The 20022-nt window shown below is 38.5% G+C and overlaps 1 protein-coding gene across 3 annotated transcripts in view; it reads left to right on the forward strand.

Moving 5' to 3' along the window:
• Positions 1-7069: 7069 nt before the first annotated feature.
• RPAP3 (RNA polymerase II associated protein 3) overlaps positions 7070-20022 on the forward strand; it is a 37141-nt gene continuing 24188 nt past the window's right edge. Inside the window, exons 1-6 of one of the 3 annotated variants that reach the window (XM_086399776.1) lie at positions 7070-7579; positions 11394-11577; positions 12331-12471; positions 15680-15802; positions 16561-16688; positions 19630-19751. In XM_086399776.1, the coding sequence (XP_086255902.1) occupies positions 7500-7579; positions 11394-11577; positions 12331-12471; positions 15680-15802; positions 16561-16688; positions 19630-19751 (778 nt within the window). In that variant the 5' untranslated portion in view covers positions 7070-7499. The remainder of the gene's footprint in view (positions 7580-11393; positions 11578-12330; positions 12472-15679; positions 15803-16560; positions 16689-19629; positions 19752-20022) is intronic. The other 2 variants (XM_086399778.1, XM_086399779.1) reach the window with 2 other exon arrangements.

Raw genomic sequence — 20022 nt, forward strand, 5'->3', positions numbered from 1 at the left:
TGGACATAAACTGAAGAAATATTTTTTCAGATCCACTTCCTAGAGTAATGGAAACAAAAGCAACAATAAACAAATGGGACCTAATTAAACTTAAATGCTTTTGCACAGCAAAGTAAACCATAAACAAAAAGACAACCCACAGAATGGGAGAAAAATATTTGCAAATGATGCTACTGACAAGGGATTAATTTCCAGAATATATAAGTAGCTCAATATAAAAACCAAAAACCAAAACCAAACCAAAACCAGCTCAACATCAAAAACAAAAACAAACAAAAAAAAACCCCAAACCCCAAACCCCAATCCAATCCAAAATATGGGTAGAAGACCTAAATAAACATTTCTTCAGAGAAGACATACTAGATGGCCAGGAGGCACATGAAAAGATGCTCAACATCACTAATTATTAGACAAATGCAAATTAAAACCACAATGAGGTATCACCTCACACCAGTCGGGCCATTGTCAAAAAGTCAATAAATGCTGGAAAGGGTTTGGAGAAAAGGAAACCCTCTACACTGATGGTAGAAATGTAAACTGGTGCAGCCACTATGGAGAAGAGTATGGAGGTTTGTCAAGAACCTAAAAATAGAGCTACCATATGATCCAGCAGTCCTACCTCTGGGCATATACCCGGAAAAGACAAACATTCTCATTTGAAAAGGTGCACCTCAATGTTAGCACTATTTACAATAACCAAGACATGGAATCAACCTAAATGTCCATCAACAGATGAATGGATAAAGAAGGTGTGATACACACACACACACACACACACACACAGAGGAATATTACTCACTCATAAAAAAGAATGAAATAATGACATTTGCAGCAACATAGATGGACCTAAAAACTATCAATCTAAGTAAAGTAGGTCAGACAGTGACAAAAATCATATTATCACATATCTGGAATCTAAAAAAAGATGCAAATGAACTGACTTACAAAACAAAAACAGACTCACAGTCTTTTTGTCTGTTTCTAGTCTGACATAGAAAACAAGCATGGTTACCAAGGGGAGAGGTGAGGGAGGAGGGGTAAACTGAGAATTTAGACTCTATTGTGTGGCACAGAGGACTGTTCAATATCTTGTAATAACCTATAAAGAAAAAGAATCTGAAAAAGAACACATATATTTGTGTCTATATGCTGCTGCTGCTAAGTTGCTTCAGTCGTGTCCGACTCTGTGCGACCCCAGATGGCAGCCCACCAGGCTCTCCCGTCCCTGGGATTCTCCAGGCAAGAACACTGGAGTGGGTTGCCATTTCCTTCTCCAATGCATGAAAGTGAAAAGTGAAAGTGAAGTCGCTTAGTCGTGTCCGACTCTTCGCGACCCCATGGACTGCAGCCCACCAGGCTCCTTCATCCATAGGATTTTCCAGGCAAGAGTACTGGAGTGGGGTGCCATGTACATTTGAAACATTGTAAATTAACTATACTTCAATTAAAAATAAAAACTTATGCTTTGGGAAAGACAATATCAAGGGAATCAGCAGAAAAGTCACAGATGGGGAGAAAATATTTGCAAAAGACATATTTAATAAAGACTGTTATCCAAAACATGGAAAGAAATCTTGAGACTCCATAAAAAGTCAACAACCAATTAATGAATGGGACATTAACAGACATCAACCATTAACAGGCTAAAGAAGATATATAGATGGCAAATAAGCATATAAAAGGATACTCCACCTCAAACGTTATTCAGTTCAGTCGCTCAGTCGTGTCCGACTCTTTGCGATCCCATGAATCTCAGCACACCGGGCCTCTCTGTCCATCACCAACTCCCAGAGTTTACTCAAACTCATGTCCATCAAGTCGGTGATGCCATCTAGCCATCTCATCCTCTGTTGTCCCCTTCTCCTCCTGCCCCCAATCCCTCCCAGCATCAGAGTCTTTTCCAATGAGTCAACTCTTTGCATGAGGTGGCCAAAGTACTGGAGTTTCAGCTTCAACATCAGTCCTTCCATTGAACACCCAGGACCGATCTCATTTAGAATGGACTGGTTGGATCTCCTTGCAGTCCAAGGGACTCTCAAGAGTCTTCTCCAACACCACAGTTCAAAAGCATCAATTCTTCGGCACTCAGCTTTCTTCACAGTTCAACTCTCACATCCATACATGACCACTGGAAAAACCATAGCCTTGACTAGACGGACTTTTGTTGGCAAAGTAATGTCTCTGCTTTTTAATACGTTATCCAGGTTGGTCATAACTTTCCTTCCAAGGAATAAGCATCTTTTAATTTCATGGCTGCAATCACCACCTGCAGTGATTTTGGAGCCCCCAAAAATAAAGTCTGACACTGCTTCCACTGTTTCCCCGTCTACTTCCCATGAAGTGATGGGACAAGATGCCATGATCTTAGTTGTCTGAATGTTGAGCTTAAGCCAACCATTTCACTCTCCTCTTTCACTTTCATCAAGAGGCTTTTTAGTTCCTCCTCACTTTCTGCCATAAGGGTGGCATCATCTTCATATCTGGGGTTATTGATATTTCTCCCGGCAATCTTGATTCCAGCTAGTGCTTCTTCCAGCCCAGCATTTCTCATGACGTACTCTGCATCATGAGATGCATCATAAGTTAAATAAGCAGGGTGACAATATACAGCCTTGACGTACTCCTTTTCCTATTTGGAACCAGTCTGTTGTTCCATGTCCAGTTCTAACTGTTGCTTCCTGACCTGCATATAGGTTTCTCAAGAGGCAGGTCAGGTGGTCTGGTATTCCCATCTCTTTCAGAATTTTCCACAGTTTAGTGTGATCCACACAGTCAAAGGCTTTGGCATAGTCAATAAAGCAGAAATAGATGTTTTTCTGGAACTCTCTTGCTTTTTTGATGATCCAGCGGATGTTGGCAATTTGATCTCTGGTTCCTCTGCCTTTTCTAAAACCAGCTTGAACATCTGGAAGTTCACGGTTCATGTATTGCTGAAGCCTGGCTTGGAGAATTTTGAGTATTACTTTACTAGCGTGTGAGATGAGCGCAATTGTGCAGTAGTTTGAGCATTCTTTGGCATTGCCTTTCTTTGGGATTGGAATGAAAACTGACCTTGTCCAGTCCTGTGGCCACTGCTGAGTTTTCCAAATTTGCTAACATATTGAGTGCAGCACTTTCACAGCATTGTCTTTCAGGATTTCAAATAGCTCAACTGGAATTCCATCACCTCCACTAGCTTTGTTCGTAGTGATGCTTTCTAAGGCCCACTTGACTTCACATTCCAGGATGTCTGGCTCTAGGTGAGTGATCACACCATCATGATTATCTGGGTCGTGAAGATCTTTTTTTGTACAGTTCTTCTGTGTATTCTTGCCACCTCTTCTTGATATCTTCTGCTTCTGTGAGGTCTATACCATTTCTGTCCTTTATCAAGCCATCTTTGCATGAAATGTTTTCTTGGTATCTCTAATTTTCTTGAAGAGATCTCTAGTCTTTCCCGTTCTGTTGTTTTCCTCTATTTCTTTGCATTGATCGCTGAGGAAGGCTTTCTTATCTCTCCTTGCTATTCTTTGAAAGTGCAAATTAAAACATACCATTTTCCATTACACATCTGTTACAATAGTCAAAATCAGGAACACTAACAACATCAAATGCTGGTGAGGATGTGGAGGATTAGGAACTCTCAGACATTGTTGGTGGAAACGCAAAATGGTATAGTCATTTTAGAAGATAGCTTGATGATTCTGTAACAAAACTAAGCATATTCTTACCATATGATCCAGCAGTTGCACTCCTTGGCAATTGTACTATGAAAGGAACTAAAAACTTTTACCCACACAAAATCCTGCAGATGAAAGTTTTTAACAGTTCCATTCATCATGGCCCAGACTTGGAAGCAAACAAGATGTCCTTCAGCAGGTAAATAAATTGTGGTACATCCAACAATAAAATATAATGCAGAGCTAGAAATAAATGAGCTATCAAGCCCTGTAAGGAATCTGAAACTCATATTACTGAGTGAAAGAAGCCAAACTGAGAAGACTCCATATTATATGATTTCAATTATTTGACATTCTGGAAAGGGCAAAACTGTAGAGACAGTAAAAATGATCAATAGTCATTGGGGGTGGCAGTTGAGGGGGAGAGATGAATATGTGGAGTGCAGAGGATTTTTAGGACAGTGAAAATACTCTGTATGGTATTATAACCATAGATATATAGTTATTAGTTATTTGTCTAAACCCACTGTATAACAAACACCAAGAGTGAATCCTTAGCTAAATTATGGATTCTGGGTGACTATGATGTGTCAATGTAGGTTCATACTTGGCAAAAAAAAAATTTTTTTTCCATTCTGGTGAGTGATGTCGATAAAAGGGGAGGGCTATGCATATTTGGGGGACAAGGAGTATATGCAAATCTCTGTACATTTATCTTTTTTTTGGCAAGAAGTAAATTTATTAATATAGTATTCTTGTAGGAGATGCAAGCATGAAGGCAAAGGAGCTCTGCTCCAAGGACTAAGTAGAGTACAATTTTATAGCCAAGGAAAGGGAGAGGGGCAAAGACCACCTTCTTCGAGTAGACATGAGACTTTCTGTACATTTATCTTAATTTTGTTGTAAGCCCAAAACTGCTCTCAAAAAATAAAGTCTTAAAAAAAAAAAAGTGGAAGGAGCATTGCACGTAGACTATGAGGGGGTAAATGGAGACTGGTAGTTCCTGGCCCTGATAACCAGCCCCTTGACCGTGTACACAGGGAACGTAAGGGTGCCTCTGGACGCAGCTTCTGTGGTTGCAGAGGCTGACCAAGCTGCGGGAGGAGGAAGTGCCAGAGAGACACAAGGAGACTTCTCACCTGTGAACATGTTATTTAGGCCACAGATGCTAGGAAAATGCCAGGTATTGAGGAGTGCCTCAGGTAAGTTACAGAGTACAGGTGGATAACACAGCCTCCTCTTACCCTTCCTCAGGGGCGCTCACAGTCAAATGAGCAAGACTGGGGACAGCAGAAGAGGGGGTCACAGAGGCCAGCTCTGATGTCAGACTGCCCAGCTCTGACTCACCAGCCTCTATAATTTGCAGATTATTTGGGAAAATTCCTTAATTATTCAGGTCAGTGTCCTTATCAGAATGGGGATAATATGACCATTGTTGTGAGACAAGCAAAATAAAATAGTATGCTTATTCCTTCTAATAATTCTTGTCTCCCTTATTATTGTTGTTCAGTTGCTCAGTTGTGTCTGACTCTTTGTGATCCCATGAACTGCAGCACTCCAGGCCTCCCCATCTTTCACCACCTCCTGGAGCTTGCCCAAACTCATGTCCACTGAGTTGGTGATACCATCCAACCATCTCGTCCTCTGTCATCCCCTTCTCCTGCTACCTTCAATCTTTCCCAGCATCAGAGTCTTTTCTAATGAGTTGGCTCTTTGCATTAGGTGGCCAAAGTATTGGAGCTTCAGCTTCAGCATCAGTCCTTCCAATGAATAAACCCTTATTATACAGATATCATTTTGCTCTTGGATAAGCAGTTTACCTTCCTTGCTATCAACCTTAACCTTTATCTCCTGATACCTAGAACTTGTGCTCCTTAGAGACCTCTTCAGAGGTCTTCCAGGTAGTTAAGTGGGAGACAGGGAGAGATGCAGGGGAAAGTTATTCAATCCCAGGGTCTGGATTTTACCTTTGGAGGGAGGGACAGAAAACATTTGTTAAGCTCTTACCATATCCCAAATTGTGCTAAGTAGGCTGAATACATATGCTTTCTCACTCTAGTAGTATTTTTATCTTCATTTTAATTTAGATTAAGCCTCAATGTACGGATACATTCAGATCACATTTTCAGTAAGTGGCAGAATCAGTATTTCAGAATTCAGCCCTTTTCCTTAAGTTACAGTGAGCTTGGATTTCTCACAGTATGGACTAATTTATTTATTCACTATTCTTTTGATGAATACTTAATAAGGCCTTTAATAAAGGGTACTGGTTGCTCTCAGTAATGCTCTCTTCTTCCTTATTTATCGATTCTTAGTTTTTAGATTAGCACATGACTGCTAAGAAAAACCTTCAACCTCCCTTGCAGAGGGAAGGCTGCCATTCAGGCGTGGCTTTTTGCAGGACAGTGGAAGCCTCAGGGTTAGCTGATGGTGGGGGCCATCAAGACTATTTGACTAAGTCCTGTTGCTTTGATTCTATACTTGCCCAGCAACTGATTATCATGTTACTTGAGAGAGAGAGAGATGTGAGAGAATCTATGATGTTTTACTACAGCAGCCAGCTGTCCCCATTCTCTCTCAATTGACTCTGCCAGAATTAATTTTTAAAAACATAGTTGCTTTGGGACTTCCCTGGTGGTCTAGTGGTTAGGACTGCAAGCTTCCACTGAAGGGGGCATGGGTTCCATCCCTCGGTGAGGGCTATTTCAAATGGAAAGCTTTGCTTCTTTCAACAAAAAGGTTGTTTTGCTTCTTTTAAAATTATTTTTGTTTTATAATTTGAGTTACTATGAAAAGTGAAAGCTCACTCATTCAGGAAATAGGAGCATCAAATATTAAAAGTTTCATATTCTTTTTTTTCTTTGTGGCCAGGGCAAATCTAATGACTGACCTTAATACTGACACACATCCAAGACCCAGACTCGTTAAGAAAGAGTTTACTTGAAAGGTGCAAGGCAGTCAGACTGAAAAACTCGTTTGCCACACATAAGAACTTAAAAAAAAAATTGCTAGAGTTACCAGTTTACATAGCCTGTTCATGGTAGACAAGGGGCAACTTTCTCATATGATTATCATATTCACAAAGGTTGTAAAATATCATTACATACAGCAAGGCAAATATTAGAGACAAAATTGAGGGAAATCCAAGGAAATATTTCAAGGCGTTATTATTTGGGGAATCAAAGCAAGTCAGGATGATCTTGCATTTTCTGTATTACCTACTGTGAAATACGGTCACACTGGAAGCAGGCAAAGCCGAAGACCCTACCTTAACACAGCTGTCAATACTCTAGACTAGTTGTGCCCTGAAAAGCAGGGCACAGCGTATCTGACCTTCTGCGCATGCTCTGTCTCGGCTCCAGGGGGCGGGGCGAGAGCGCGCGAGGACTTGTGGGAAAGTCTAGGAAGGCGGGGCCGGGCGTGAGTTGCTGCCGGCTGGACGCAGTGGAAGTGGGGTTGGTAACGGCCTGGTGAGGTGAGCCGGCTCTGCGGTTATCCCGGGCTGCAGTAGCGAGGAGGCTTTTGGGGTCGCCCGGCGGGAGGAGGGGGTGCTGCCATGGTCCCGCGTGAGGCGGAGAGGGCGAGGGCGAGGGTGTGCGCGGGGGCGCGGCGCGGCGGTGTCTAGGTAGCGGCGCACCGGGGATCGCGTTTCGGGAGGGGCTGGCCCGGAGCAATCTGGGCCTGGACTGTCAGCTTTACTGTCGGTCCCTCGATTCCTGCTGCTCTGGGCGTTCGGCGATTTGCGGTGGTCCAGGATCGCGGATCCATTCTCCCGAGAAGACCTGTGTGGGGCCCGCCCCACTTAGTCGTGGGTGTGCAGTGCTCGGCCGCATATTGAGTATGAACGTGATACCCTCAGGCGCTGGAAGTTTCTGGTTGCCAGCCTGGACGCAGGTTCCGTGGGAGCGGAAAGATGATGGGTAAAATGGAACAGGTTTCTACCTCCCTTGTATCTCAGTGGCTTGCTGCGGTTTTATTTATGTTTTTGAGCACCTCGCCAAAGCATTGTACTAGTTTTGCTTTTTAATGAGATATATATATGTGACCAAACGTGTGCACTGCCTGAAAAAAGCTTAAATTTAGTTTCTGAGGCAAGGCTAAGGGGTCAGAAGACCTATCTGCGGTTGCAAACATGTTTTAGGAGAATCCCTTTTCTAATCTTTCTATCTCTTCCAGCCTAACTTTCCCTCACCTCCCCATATTTGGGGACCTTGCCCATCATTCATCTACTTTCCTGTATCTTCTTTAACTTTGTTTTTCAGTTCCTCTGCCCTCCATACTCGTGAAGAATTTTAGGTTATCAAAGATGAAATACTAATCCCCATATAATCTCATTTATTCAGCTCATTTTACTTTTATACTTAAAAAATGGCCTATTTGAACTCTAAACAATATTTAAATGACTAAATACAATGTACTTTATTTCCCACATATGACCTCTATGGCCTTGTTGAACTCATGGGAATTCTCTTCTGTGACAGTAACTCCAGGTTTTCCTTCCAGCTCTCTAGATGCCACTGCCTGATTTTTAGTGTTGGCATTTCTTCCTCTATTTGTTCCCTAGATATTAACGTTCTGCAGATCTCTTCTCTTCCTTCCCCCTCCACTGTCACAGTAATTAAACGTGTCCAAATCTCATGATTGTAGCTTCTGCCATTATGCTAGTGACACCCGAATTTACATTTCTAGGCCTCTATAACTACTTACTGTGTCCTGACATCTCATAAGAACTCAAAATCAATTTATGCCAAACTGAAAAAATCTATTTTTACATTTGTTCTGCCATCCTGAAACCTCTTTTCCTTTTGAAATTATGATTCCTGACTCAAAATGGTACTACTAATCTTACCAGGCTCCCAAACCAGAAATCTAAGACTTTGCGTCCTTCCCTGCTCCCCAGCTGGAGAAGGAAATGGCAACCCATTCCAGTATTCTTGCCTGGAGAATCCCAGGGACAGAGGAGCCTAATGGGCTGCCGTCTGTGGGGTCACACAGGGTCGGACATGACTGAAGCAACTTAGCAGCAGCAGCAGCTGCTCCCCAACTTCTCAGTCTAATGAATTATCATGTCCCTTTTATTTTACCACCTTAATGTTTCCCGTGGCTTTCAGATCATTGGTCACCTCTCATGGCCTGGCATTTCACGATCTGTCCCATCCTCCTTCTTAGCCTTCTCTTCCATCCTTCTCCCGCCTAGTCCCTCATTCTGCCTGCCCGCTCCTCCACATTAATCACTTGACTGGCCCCTTTTGAAACATGGCTAAATTGCAGCAGCTCTGGTGACTCTTTCCTTAAACCTACCACCCTACCATCTGATTCATACCTGTCCTCTGTGGTCAGTTCTGTAGCATCTGTACATACCTCTAACAGTGGTTCTCAACCAGGGGTTTTTATGCTTCCCAGGGGACATTTGACAATGTCTGAAGACATTTTTGATTGTCATAGTCCAGAGGGAAAGGAGTAATACTGGCATCTAGCTAGTAGAGGCTGGGGATGCTGCCAACCATCCTACAATTGCACAGGACAGCTGACCTACAACAAAGAATTATCTGGCCCAAAACATCAGTGATCCCAAGGTTGAGAAGTCCTGCCAAGTATAATATTTTGTTACTCAGTACTTTGATTATTTTCTTCTTCACTAGAGAAGGGACCTTGTCTTGTTTTTGCATCCCTAAATCTTTTTTTTTTTTAATTTCCTTTCATCCCTTGAGAATTTGCATTCCCAAGAGATTCCCATTGCTGTTTTTTTAAAAAAATATTTTTATTTTTTGTTTTTTAACTTTATTGTATTGGTTTTGCCATATATCAAAATGAATCCACCACATGTATACATGCGTTCCCCATCCTGAACCCTCCACCCTCCTCCCTCCCCGTACCATCCCTCTGGGTCGTCCCAGTGCACCAGCCCCAAGCATCTAGTATTGTGCATCGAATCTGGACTGGCGACTCGTTTCATATATGATATTATACATGTTTCAATGCCATTCTCCCAAATCATCCCACCCTCTCCCTCTCCCACAGAGTCCAAAAGACTGTTCTATACATCAGTGTCTCTTTTGCTGTCTCGTATACAGGGTTATTGTTACCATCTTTCTAAATTCCATATATATGGGTTAGTATACTGTATTGGTGTTTTTTTTTCTGGCTTACTTCACTTTGTATAATAGGCTCCAGTTTCATCCACCTCATTAGAACTGATTCAAATGTATTCTTTTTAATGGCTGAGTGATACTCCATTGTGTATATGTACCACAGCTTTCTTATCCATTCATCTGCTGATGGACATCTAGGTTGCTTCCATGTCCTGGCTATTATAAACAGTGCTGCGATGAACATTGGGCTACACGTGTCTCTTTCCCTTCTGGTTTTCTCAGTGTGTGTGCCCAGCAGTGGGATTGCTGGATCATAAGGCAGTTCTATTTCCAGTTTTTTAAGGAATCTCCACACTGTTCTCCATAGTGGCTGTACTAGTTTGCATTCCCACCAACAGTGTAAGAGGGTTCCCTTTTCTCCACACCCTCTCCAGCATTTATTGCTTGTAGACTTTTGGATTGCAGCCATTCTGACTGGTGTGAAATGGTACCTCATAGTGGTTTTGATTTGCATTTCTCTGATAATGAGTGATGTTGAGCATCTTTTCATGTGTTTGTTAGCCATCTGTATGTCTTCTTTGGAAAAATGTCTATTTAGTTCTTTGGCCCATTTTTTGATTGGGTCATTTATTTTTCTGGAATTGAGCTGTAGGAGTTGCTTGTATATTTTTCTTGAGAAAGAAAAATGGAACTGAGGAATCAACCTGCCTGACTTCAGGCTCTACTACAAAGCCACAGTCATCAAGACAGTATGGTACTGGCACAAAGACAGAAATATAGATTAATGGAACAAAATAGAAAGCCCAGAGATAAGTCCATGCACATATGGACACCTTATCTTTGACAAAGGAGGCAAGAATATACAATGGATTAAGGCAATCTCTTTAACAAGTGGTGCTGGGAAAACTGGTCAACCACTTGTAAAAGAATGAAACTAGAACACTTTCTAACACCATACACAAAAATAAACTCAAAATGGATTAAAGATCTAAACGTAAGACCAGAAACTATAAAACTCCTAGAGGAGAACATAGGCAAAACACTCTTCGACATACATCACAGCAGGATCCTCTATGATCCATCTCCCAGAATACTGGAAATAAAAGCAAAAATAAACAAATGGGACCTAATAAAACTTAAAAGCTTCTGCACAACAAAAGAAACTATAAGCAAGGTGAAAAGACAGCCTTCAGAATGGGAGAAAATAATAGCAAATGAAGCAACTGACAAACAACTAATCTCAAAAATATACATCCCTAAATCTTAATATAGGGCTTATTACATAGCCAAAGTTCAGTAAATGTTGAAAGGAAAAGGAGTAAAGGAGGTAATTGGCTAAATGTATAAACTGTAGAGATATGCAGCCAATCTGCTACCATAGGCTATTTGCTAGTTTCAGTAATTTCCTCCATATTGCCTTTCATTCATATTGGATGGATGCCCAAAGTTTTCTGTTTTACATTTGATTATTCAGCAAACATTGATTGACTCATTTAAAACATAATATACTGATATTTTCTTCTGCATCATTTTAAGTTCCTTTCTTTACATGTATCTTGGCCATTTATAAAGAGGTAAAAATCATTAATTAGCTAGGTTTCAAAAAAAACTAAACCAAATAATTCTGTTTAATTCTTATCAGGGATTGGTCGGTCAAAACTCTGCACGCCATAATGGCTTCAGCAAGTAAAGCAATTGAATTACAACTGCAAGTGAAACAAAATGCAGAAGAGTTACAAGACTTTATGAGGGATTTAGAAAACTGGGAGAAAGATATTAAACAAAAGGATATGGAACTTAGAAGACAGAATGGTGTTCCTGAAGAGGTAAATTTCTTAACTGAATTCCTACTTTAGCATCCAGGGAAACTCTTCATTTATTTATTTTAAAGTAAATCACAGCCTTTAAAATGTTTTGTGGAAATGCTAATTAAAGAGATTTACTTTCTGCCAACATTTTGAAAAATTCTACTTTTAAAAGTCTTTGTAATAATTGTATTAACTATCAATAGGACATTTTTAAGGCTTAGTCCATAGGAAGACCATGTGATAATTCTTAAGGTAAATGAATAGCATCATAAAAGAGGCTTGTATATATATCATATATAATTATATACTTAATGATATATTAACATACAGTATTGCCCTAAACACAGAGAATACCTAGACTCAACCAGTTTTCTTAAGACAGTGCATTGAGATGTGGACAGCTTTTTCATACTGTTGGTAATGTGGAGGCAGTTTGGTGCCATTGTACTGTTGCTAAATCATTGTATTAAGGCTGAAGGTCAAGCAGTTTTTGAATTTTGAATTTAGGATTGCAAATTAAGTGTATAATTAAAATTTCTGGGTAATATTTTTCTTATGACTGAACAGTGTTCAGTATTTGTCAAAGGATGAATTAAAATTTTCAGGCATAAGTTTATCATTAGAAATGAATGAATTGGTATTTCTAACCACTTGAAAACTAAACTAAAATTACTTTTACTTGAAAATATCCTTCAGTGAGAGTTTTAAACATCACTAGTTACACAGGAAAGTAACAGAGCTGTCTCAAAATGTGTTGTTTTCCCTCCCTAGAATTTACCTCCTATTCGAAATGGGAATTTTAGGAAAAAGAAGAAAGGCAAAGTTAAAGAGTCATCTAAAAAAACCAAAGATGAAAACGCAAAAAACAGGATAAAATCTTATGATTATGAGGCATGGGCAAAACTTGATGTGGTAAGTTAATCTGATTATGTGCTTCTTAGTCTTTGAGTAAAATTTTCTTGGAGTTAGTTGAGAGTCATGGATTAAATGAAAAACAATGTAAAGTTCTTAGGACCTGTGTCTTTATCTTATAGACTATTTTGTGTGGAATAAAAACTTAAATACATAGCTCTTCAATTAACTTTTCTTTCCTCCTGTGGCCCTCTTTCAGTGAATAATGGCTAAAATAGCTGGATTCTTTTCTTCCTATTTTTTCTTTTTTTTGCATGGATAGTATGTGGAAGGGGCTTCCCTGGTGGTTCAGTGATAAAGAGTCCGCCTACAGTTCAGGGGACGCGAGTTTGATCCCTGGGTCAGGAGGATCCCCTGGAGAAGGAAATGCAGCCCACTCCAGTACTCTTGCCTGGGAAATCCCATGGACAGAAGAGCCTGGAGGGCTACCCATTCATGGGGTTGCAAAAGAATTGGACACAATTTAGCAACTAAAAAACAACAAGAGTACATAGAGGTCTAGTGAACTCTTCACCCTGTTTCCTCTAATGGTTACATCTTATTTAACTATGTATTTTAGTCCCTCAGTTTTGTCCAACTCTTTGTGACCCCCGTGGATTATAGCCCTCCGAGCTCCTCTGTACATGGAATTCTCCAGGCAAGAATACTGGAATGGGTTGCCATTTCCTTCTCCAGGGGATCTTCCCGACCTAGGGATCGAACCTGGGTCTCCTGCATTACTGGCAGATTCTTTACCATCTGAGCCACCAGGAAAGCTCTGTTTACCTATAGTCCAGTATCAAAACCAGGAAATTGACATTGGTACAATGTGTGTATAGTTCTGTGGCATTTTATGACCTATGGATTTGGGTAACCACCATTGCATCACCAGAAAGATCTCTTTTGTGCTATCCATTCATAGTTGCACCCACCTCCTTCCTCCTCACCATCTCTAACCCCTAAACAGCTAGAATTCTGAGACGGTAACAATATAAGAAAAGAAAGACTCTACCAGCATCTTTTTTTTTTTTAGTAGGCTGAAGGACCTGTTGAATAATGGTTGAGAATGCCTTTGTGTGTGGCCTTAGGTTAGGGCTGTGTGACAATAAAAGTAGGGCCTTCTTAATCTCAGGAAGGTAGGCTTCACCTTGCTAGACTGGTGTTTTGCATGCTTCTGGTCTCGGGCACATGAGACACAGTGTAGTTGGAGAAATGTTTGCCATCAGTACTATGCCTCTGTCATAGTTTATATATGCATTAGCATTAGAAGATGCTGCCATAGAGTTTCCAAATAGGGAACCATTCATTTTTTGTAACTTTACCCCTTCTTGTCTAGCCTTATCCTTTTCATAAATTGGTATGTGCTTATAATGCCCTTTCCTGAAAGGCACAGTGTCAGATGATTTCTTAGAGAGGTGGTTTTCTACAGTCATTTACTCATTCAACAGTTATTGATTGAACTCCTGCTTTGTGTGGCCAGTACACTCATGATTGAACTACACTGTTTGACATTGTCATTTTATTGTATCTGTAAAAGATACAGTTGTTTACTTACCACTCCTGTTAGTTCAGATGTGAGCAGTGGCCTTGGCGTTCTGCTGCCGTTAGTTTTCTACACGTGTCAGTGTAGGGGGGTTGACAGTCTTGGCTTTCATATTGATAGGCTGGTGGTATTTCTATTCTTATTTTTTTCTTTTTTTTGGTGCTATTTCTAGAATCTTTATGTTAAAACCCATAGTTGCATTTCAGTCCATCTTTTTGTTTTGGTTTGGTTATTTTATTGTTTTTCAAATTTTTTTGGCTGTGCTGTGCGACAAGCAGGATCTCAGTTCCCTGACCCCAGCAGTGGAAGCGTGGAGTCACTGGACTGCCAGGAAAGTCACTCAGTCCCATCTTTTAATATTCATTTATTTAATGAAACTAAGCATAGGTCTTATTTCATTTTAAAATTTATCAACAGTTTTTTTTCTTACATAAATTACTTAGAATAGTAATAACTTGTAAAAGACGAAGGATTTTATTTATATAATAAAGTTTTTGTTTATATGAGCTTTAATGAACTCTTTAATTCTTACTGGTTTAAAATTTCTTACTCAGGCATTCCCTGGTGGACTGGGATTCTGAGCTTCCACTGCTGTGGCCCAGGTTCAATTCCTGGCTGGGGAACTGAGTTTCTGCAAGCCACATGGCATGGCAAAAAAAAAATCTTACTAAAAATCATTCTTTTATTATATATGGTGATGCTAGTGGTAAAGAACCTGCCTGCCAGTGCGGGAAACATGAGACATGGGTTCTGTCTCTGGGTCGGGAAGATCCCCTGGAGGAGGGCATGGCAACACACTCCAGTATTCTTGCCTGGAGAATCCCCATCAACCGAGAGGCCAGGTGGGCTGCAATCTATGAGGTTGCAAAGAGTTGGACACAACTAAAGCAACTGAGCCTGCATGCATGCATACTAAAAAAAATAGTTTAAAAAAATACTGATGCAATCCATGAAATGATTTATTACCATGAAAGGAATGTCTCAGTCAAAAGAGATTGGAAATTGCTGGACAAGCATGTTGTGTATTTTCTTTGATAGTCAGCTATATTTCAGAGTACATTGATAAACAGTATAACATAGTTATTGAGAGCTCCTTGGAGGAGGCAGATGGCTTGGGTTCAGATCCTCATCTGGCCACTTCCTAGCTGAGTGACCTTGAGTGAGTTTGCTAACTTTTATTTCTCAATTTCTTCAAGTGAAAAACATGGATAATTATATCTACCCTCCTAGGTTGCTATGAGAATCAGGAGTTAATTGTACTCTGCAAGCAGTTTTTGTTGTTTTAAAAGTCAGAAAGAAAAAAAGGGTTTTAGATAAAACCCTTTCCCTGCTTTTGGATGCCATTACATAGACTTGGGTTAATTGCAAACTTCTCTTATGTAAAACAATAATAGTTCACTGCTAACAGTTTGTGATTTAGGGTTGGTTTGTAGACTTAGTTTACCTTATATGAGTTCAAAGTCAGATTATGTAAGTGGTTTGGATCTTGGTTTTCTAAATAAGAATATCCTTTTCTCTGAATTAACTCCTAATAATGAGGGGTTATTTGGATTATTTTTATAGGCCTTTAAGTCCTTAGGTTGTAAAAACTTAAGTTCTGTTGAATGTTCTTTTTTGGGGGGGCAGGATATCTTTTTTTTTAATGGTCATGTAATTATGACACTGTTCCCCTACTTTTGATTTCAGGATAGTATTCTTGATGAACTTGACAAAGAAGAGAGTACCCATGATTCTGTGTCTCAAGAATCCGAGTCAGAAGAAGATGGGATTCATGTAGATTCACAAAAGGCTCTTGCTCTAAAAGAAAAGGTACTCTTTAGGTTAGCTGTTGGTTCCTTCAGGTAGGCAGGATTTGTAGAAAATCATGTGGCCCCCAAGATTTCTACAGTGTAATTTAGTGGGTGTTCAAGTTGTTTTTGGCCATATCCCTATCAGGAGGCAGTATAGCATAGTGGTTAGGAGTGTGTGCTCTGAAACCAGATTATCTAGGTTCAAGTCCTGTGACAAGGTCTTTTAAATTCCCTGTATATATTCAGTCTTTTTAGCTGTAAAGTAAGATTAATATTATTACTAAACCTCAGTGGGTTGTTGTTATTAAATGAATTATTATATGTAAAGTACTTGGAGTGTACAGAGAGTTGTTCCAGGGCTCTAAGTAGTAGACTAAAGTACTAATCAGATCAGTGTGTGATTCTTGACATGGGTATTGTATCCCACAACTCCATGTCACAGACCATCTTTGGTTGCATTTTGGAACATTTGATATCTCCCTGAGAAATGTCTCTTTATTGTTAAACTGGCTGTATTGCTTTTTAAAGAGGTGGCACTCTTCAGATTAAAATTTGTCTTGATGCCTTTCTTTTGTTGCATTTCTGTGGGTTATTGTGAATAAAAAGTATTTAATGCTAGGTATTTTACTCATTTTTCTGCCAGGGCTCTTGGATTGGGCCCAAACTGTGACCATTAGCTTTGATTACATGGCTAATGAGATAGGAAGAGACGAATAATGAAAGAAAGTAGGTCTGGAATTCTATGTCAGTGTGCATCTGACTTGTATGCTTTTACAGGGCAATAAATACTTCAAACAAGGAAAATATGATGAAGCAATTGAGTGCTACACCAAAGGCATGGATGCTGATCCATATAATCCGGTGTTGCCAACAAACAGAGCATCAGCTTACTTCAGACTGAAAAAGTAAGGCGTTTCCATAATGTGTGTGAATATTTTATGTGCATATGGAGACTGGTTTTTTTTTTTTAATCTTTCTTAATGAAATGTGTGGGAATGCTTGAGAAAATTTTCTATTTCTTTTCAACTATAAATTCTTATTCACTCCCTTTTAGTGAATTTTTTAACTTAAGCCATTTTAAACATTCAGGTGCTCAAACCATGCTCCTTGTAGTTCACTTTATTGAGGTGTTCCTCCTATAAAAATTGAGTAAGATGCCCTTTCCCTAATTTACAGAAGAAAAAAAGTTAGGTGGGTAAAAATTCTTTATAAATTAATTTTCCTTCATTATTTTGAAAAATTATGTATTTACTATTTAATACAGATAACTTTTATTATGGTAAGCTTAAAATGTATTCCAACATTTAAGTCATACTAATCCTTAAAATACATACTTAGTGTTGAAGAACATAAATGTATATGGTCTTAATCCTAAGCAGAGAAATGACCTAGCATAAAAATATTTAAAAAACCAAATACTGTCAAGGAGGATGTTCTTACTGTTTTAATTACTATTTGGAAATATAAATTATATTGGTGTATGAATTTTTACTACTTTTAATAACATTTTAAAATCTTTGAAACTTATGTTATTAATATCCTGACAAATTAGGGGATATTTACCTTTTATAATATTTGATATCTACAGTATGTGTAAATGATGAAGAATAATTTTAAATAAATCTGCATGAAGATGCTTCCAAGCTTAAGAATCAGACATTATTTTTCAAAGCTACCTTTGATATTCTTTTCCATATCCTGACCCTTGTCCCTCCCAGTTAACCACTGTCTTGAGTTGTATATCATTCTTTTGATTAAAAAAAATTTATTATATATGTGTATATCTCTAATACATTGTATAACATTGCTTTATTTTTGAGCTTTAAAAGTATATCATTGGATATGGTTTTCTGTGGCTTGCCTATTTATTTGAATACTATATTTCATATTTCAATTCATCTCATAACATTTGTTCATGTTTTGCATATATCAATAGCTGTAGATCTCTCATTTTCACTGTTGAATGCATATGCAGTTCCTTGTTAGGAATATACCATCATGTATCCATTCTCTAATTGCTGGATTGCTGGTTGGTTCCTTTATTCCTCACCTTCCTTGTCTTCTCCTTTCTTTTCCTGCCTTCCACCCTCCTTCCCTTAATTATTTAACAACAGTGATACTGTGAGCACTTCTGTACATGTTTCTTGGTGCTAGATCTTAGGATGTGCACATGTTCAACTTTTAATGATGGTGACCAGTTGTTACAATGATAGTTGTACATGCTTACATTCCCATTAGCAGTGTATAAGAATACACGTTACATATCCTTACCAACGCTGGTATAATGGGGCTTCTGAATTGTTTTCAATCTAGGGGTATAAAGTGGTAATTAATTGTGGCCTTAATTTGCATTTCCCCAATTTCTCATGTGGTTGAACATCTTCTTATGTGTTTATTCACCACTTATTTTGTTTATTTTCCTGTGATATGTTTGTTTTGTCTTTGGTCCTTTTTTTTGTTAGGCTGTTTTTCTGTTGATTTTAAAGCATTCTTTTTTTGGGGATACTAATTCTTTAGTGTTTATAATATTTATCTTCTCTCAGTTTGTAGCTGATCTTTTTTTAAATGAAGAAACAAATTCTTATTTTAATGTGTTTCATTTATTAATTTTTATAAAATGTTGGCACTTCGAAAAGTATGATTTGTGAAAATAGTCCCCTTCTTTGAGTTCGTAACAATCTCCTCTATTTTCTCCTAAAAGTTATGTTTTACTTTTCACGCTTAAGTCTCTTTGTGTATGCTGAAGGCACAAGTCCAGTTTCATATCCTGATTGTTTCAGCCCTATTTATTGAATATCCTTGCTTTCCACATGGATCTGCAATTCTACCATTGTCATATGTCAAGTTTGCATGGATCTGTTTCTCATTTCTTTCTTCTCTTCATTGATCTGTTGCCCTTTACTAATAGCCATTCCATACTATTTTTAATTTTTATAGCATTATAGTAAATCTTGGTATTTGGTATAGGGCCTTATTATTCTTTAGGAATGTTGGGTATTCTTGGACTTTTACCAATCAGTATAAATTTTAGAATCATCCTGTCCGATTCCTTGAAAAATTTTGATTACAATTGCATTGGACTTACAGATCAGTTTGGAGAGAATTATATTGTTGTATTTTTGTGTCTTATAGATGAATGAAATTGCTGTAGTTTTCTTTCATGTCTTTGAAGACAACCTCATAATTTTCTGCATCTGGATCTTGTACATCTTTTGTTAGATTTATTAGTTGATTTTTGTTGTTGATATTTAGTAGAGTAGCCACTTTGCTTAACTTTCTTTATTTTTAACAGTCTGTCTAGCTTGTTTTGAATTTTCTTGGTAGACCATTATATCATCTGAGAATGTCAGTTTTATTCCTTCCTTTCCAGTCTTTTTAGTTCTGTTTCTTTCTTATGGAACTTCATTGGTCAGGACCTCTAGTAGAGTACTGAGTAAAAGCAGTGGTAGTGGGCATTCTTTTCTTTGCTTTAAAGAAACTGCTTACATCAGAAATTACTGATTTTAATAGCTTAACTAAAAGAAGATGGTAGCACAGGGAACTCTGCATAGTACTCTGTAATGGCCTCTGTGGGAAAAGAATCTAAAAAAGAGTGGAGATAAATAGGTATACACACACACGTATACATATATGTATAGCTGATTCACTTTGTTGTATGCCTAAAACTAACACAATACTATAAACCTACTACAATAAAAATTAAAAAGAAAATAGAAAAAAAAAAAGAAACATGCCTTCAAATGAGAAATAAATCCCCTTTTCAGAGATTTCAGAAACAAATTTTTTGACGTTTTTAACAGATGATTTTTATTAACTTCACTTTATTATTTTTTTTTTAAATTGCAGATTTGCTGTTGCTGAGTCTGATTGTAACTTAGCAATTGCCTTGAATAGAAGTTATACAAAGGCTTATGCAAGACGAGGTGCAGCTCGATTTGCTTTGCAAAAATTAGAGGATGCCAAAAAAGGTATTAATGTTTTCCAGGTCATCATTATCTAAAAAGTTATTTAATAGTTTAACTGATTCTATACAAAGAATACTAGATAATCACAGTTACTATCTTCAGAGATCTTTCTATATTGAATAAAACTGGTTTTTGCCATTTAAAATGTATTTTGATATTTTGGGAAAAGACCTTGTTATTTGCCACTGATTAAACTTTGGTTCATATTCTCATTCAACCATGTGTTCACTCTGTTACCAGGGGAAAGTTATGTATCTTCTCTGATTTTCAGTTT

This window comes from Bos grunniens, chromosome 5, assembly GCF_055505025.1.
Source record: "Bos grunniens cultivar Pamir isolate PY7600 chromosome 5, Bosgru_T2T1.0, whole genome shotgun sequence".
In the NCBI taxonomy this organism is placed as follows: Eukaryota; Metazoa; Chordata; class Mammalia; order Artiodactyla; family Bovidae; genus Bos; species Bos grunniens.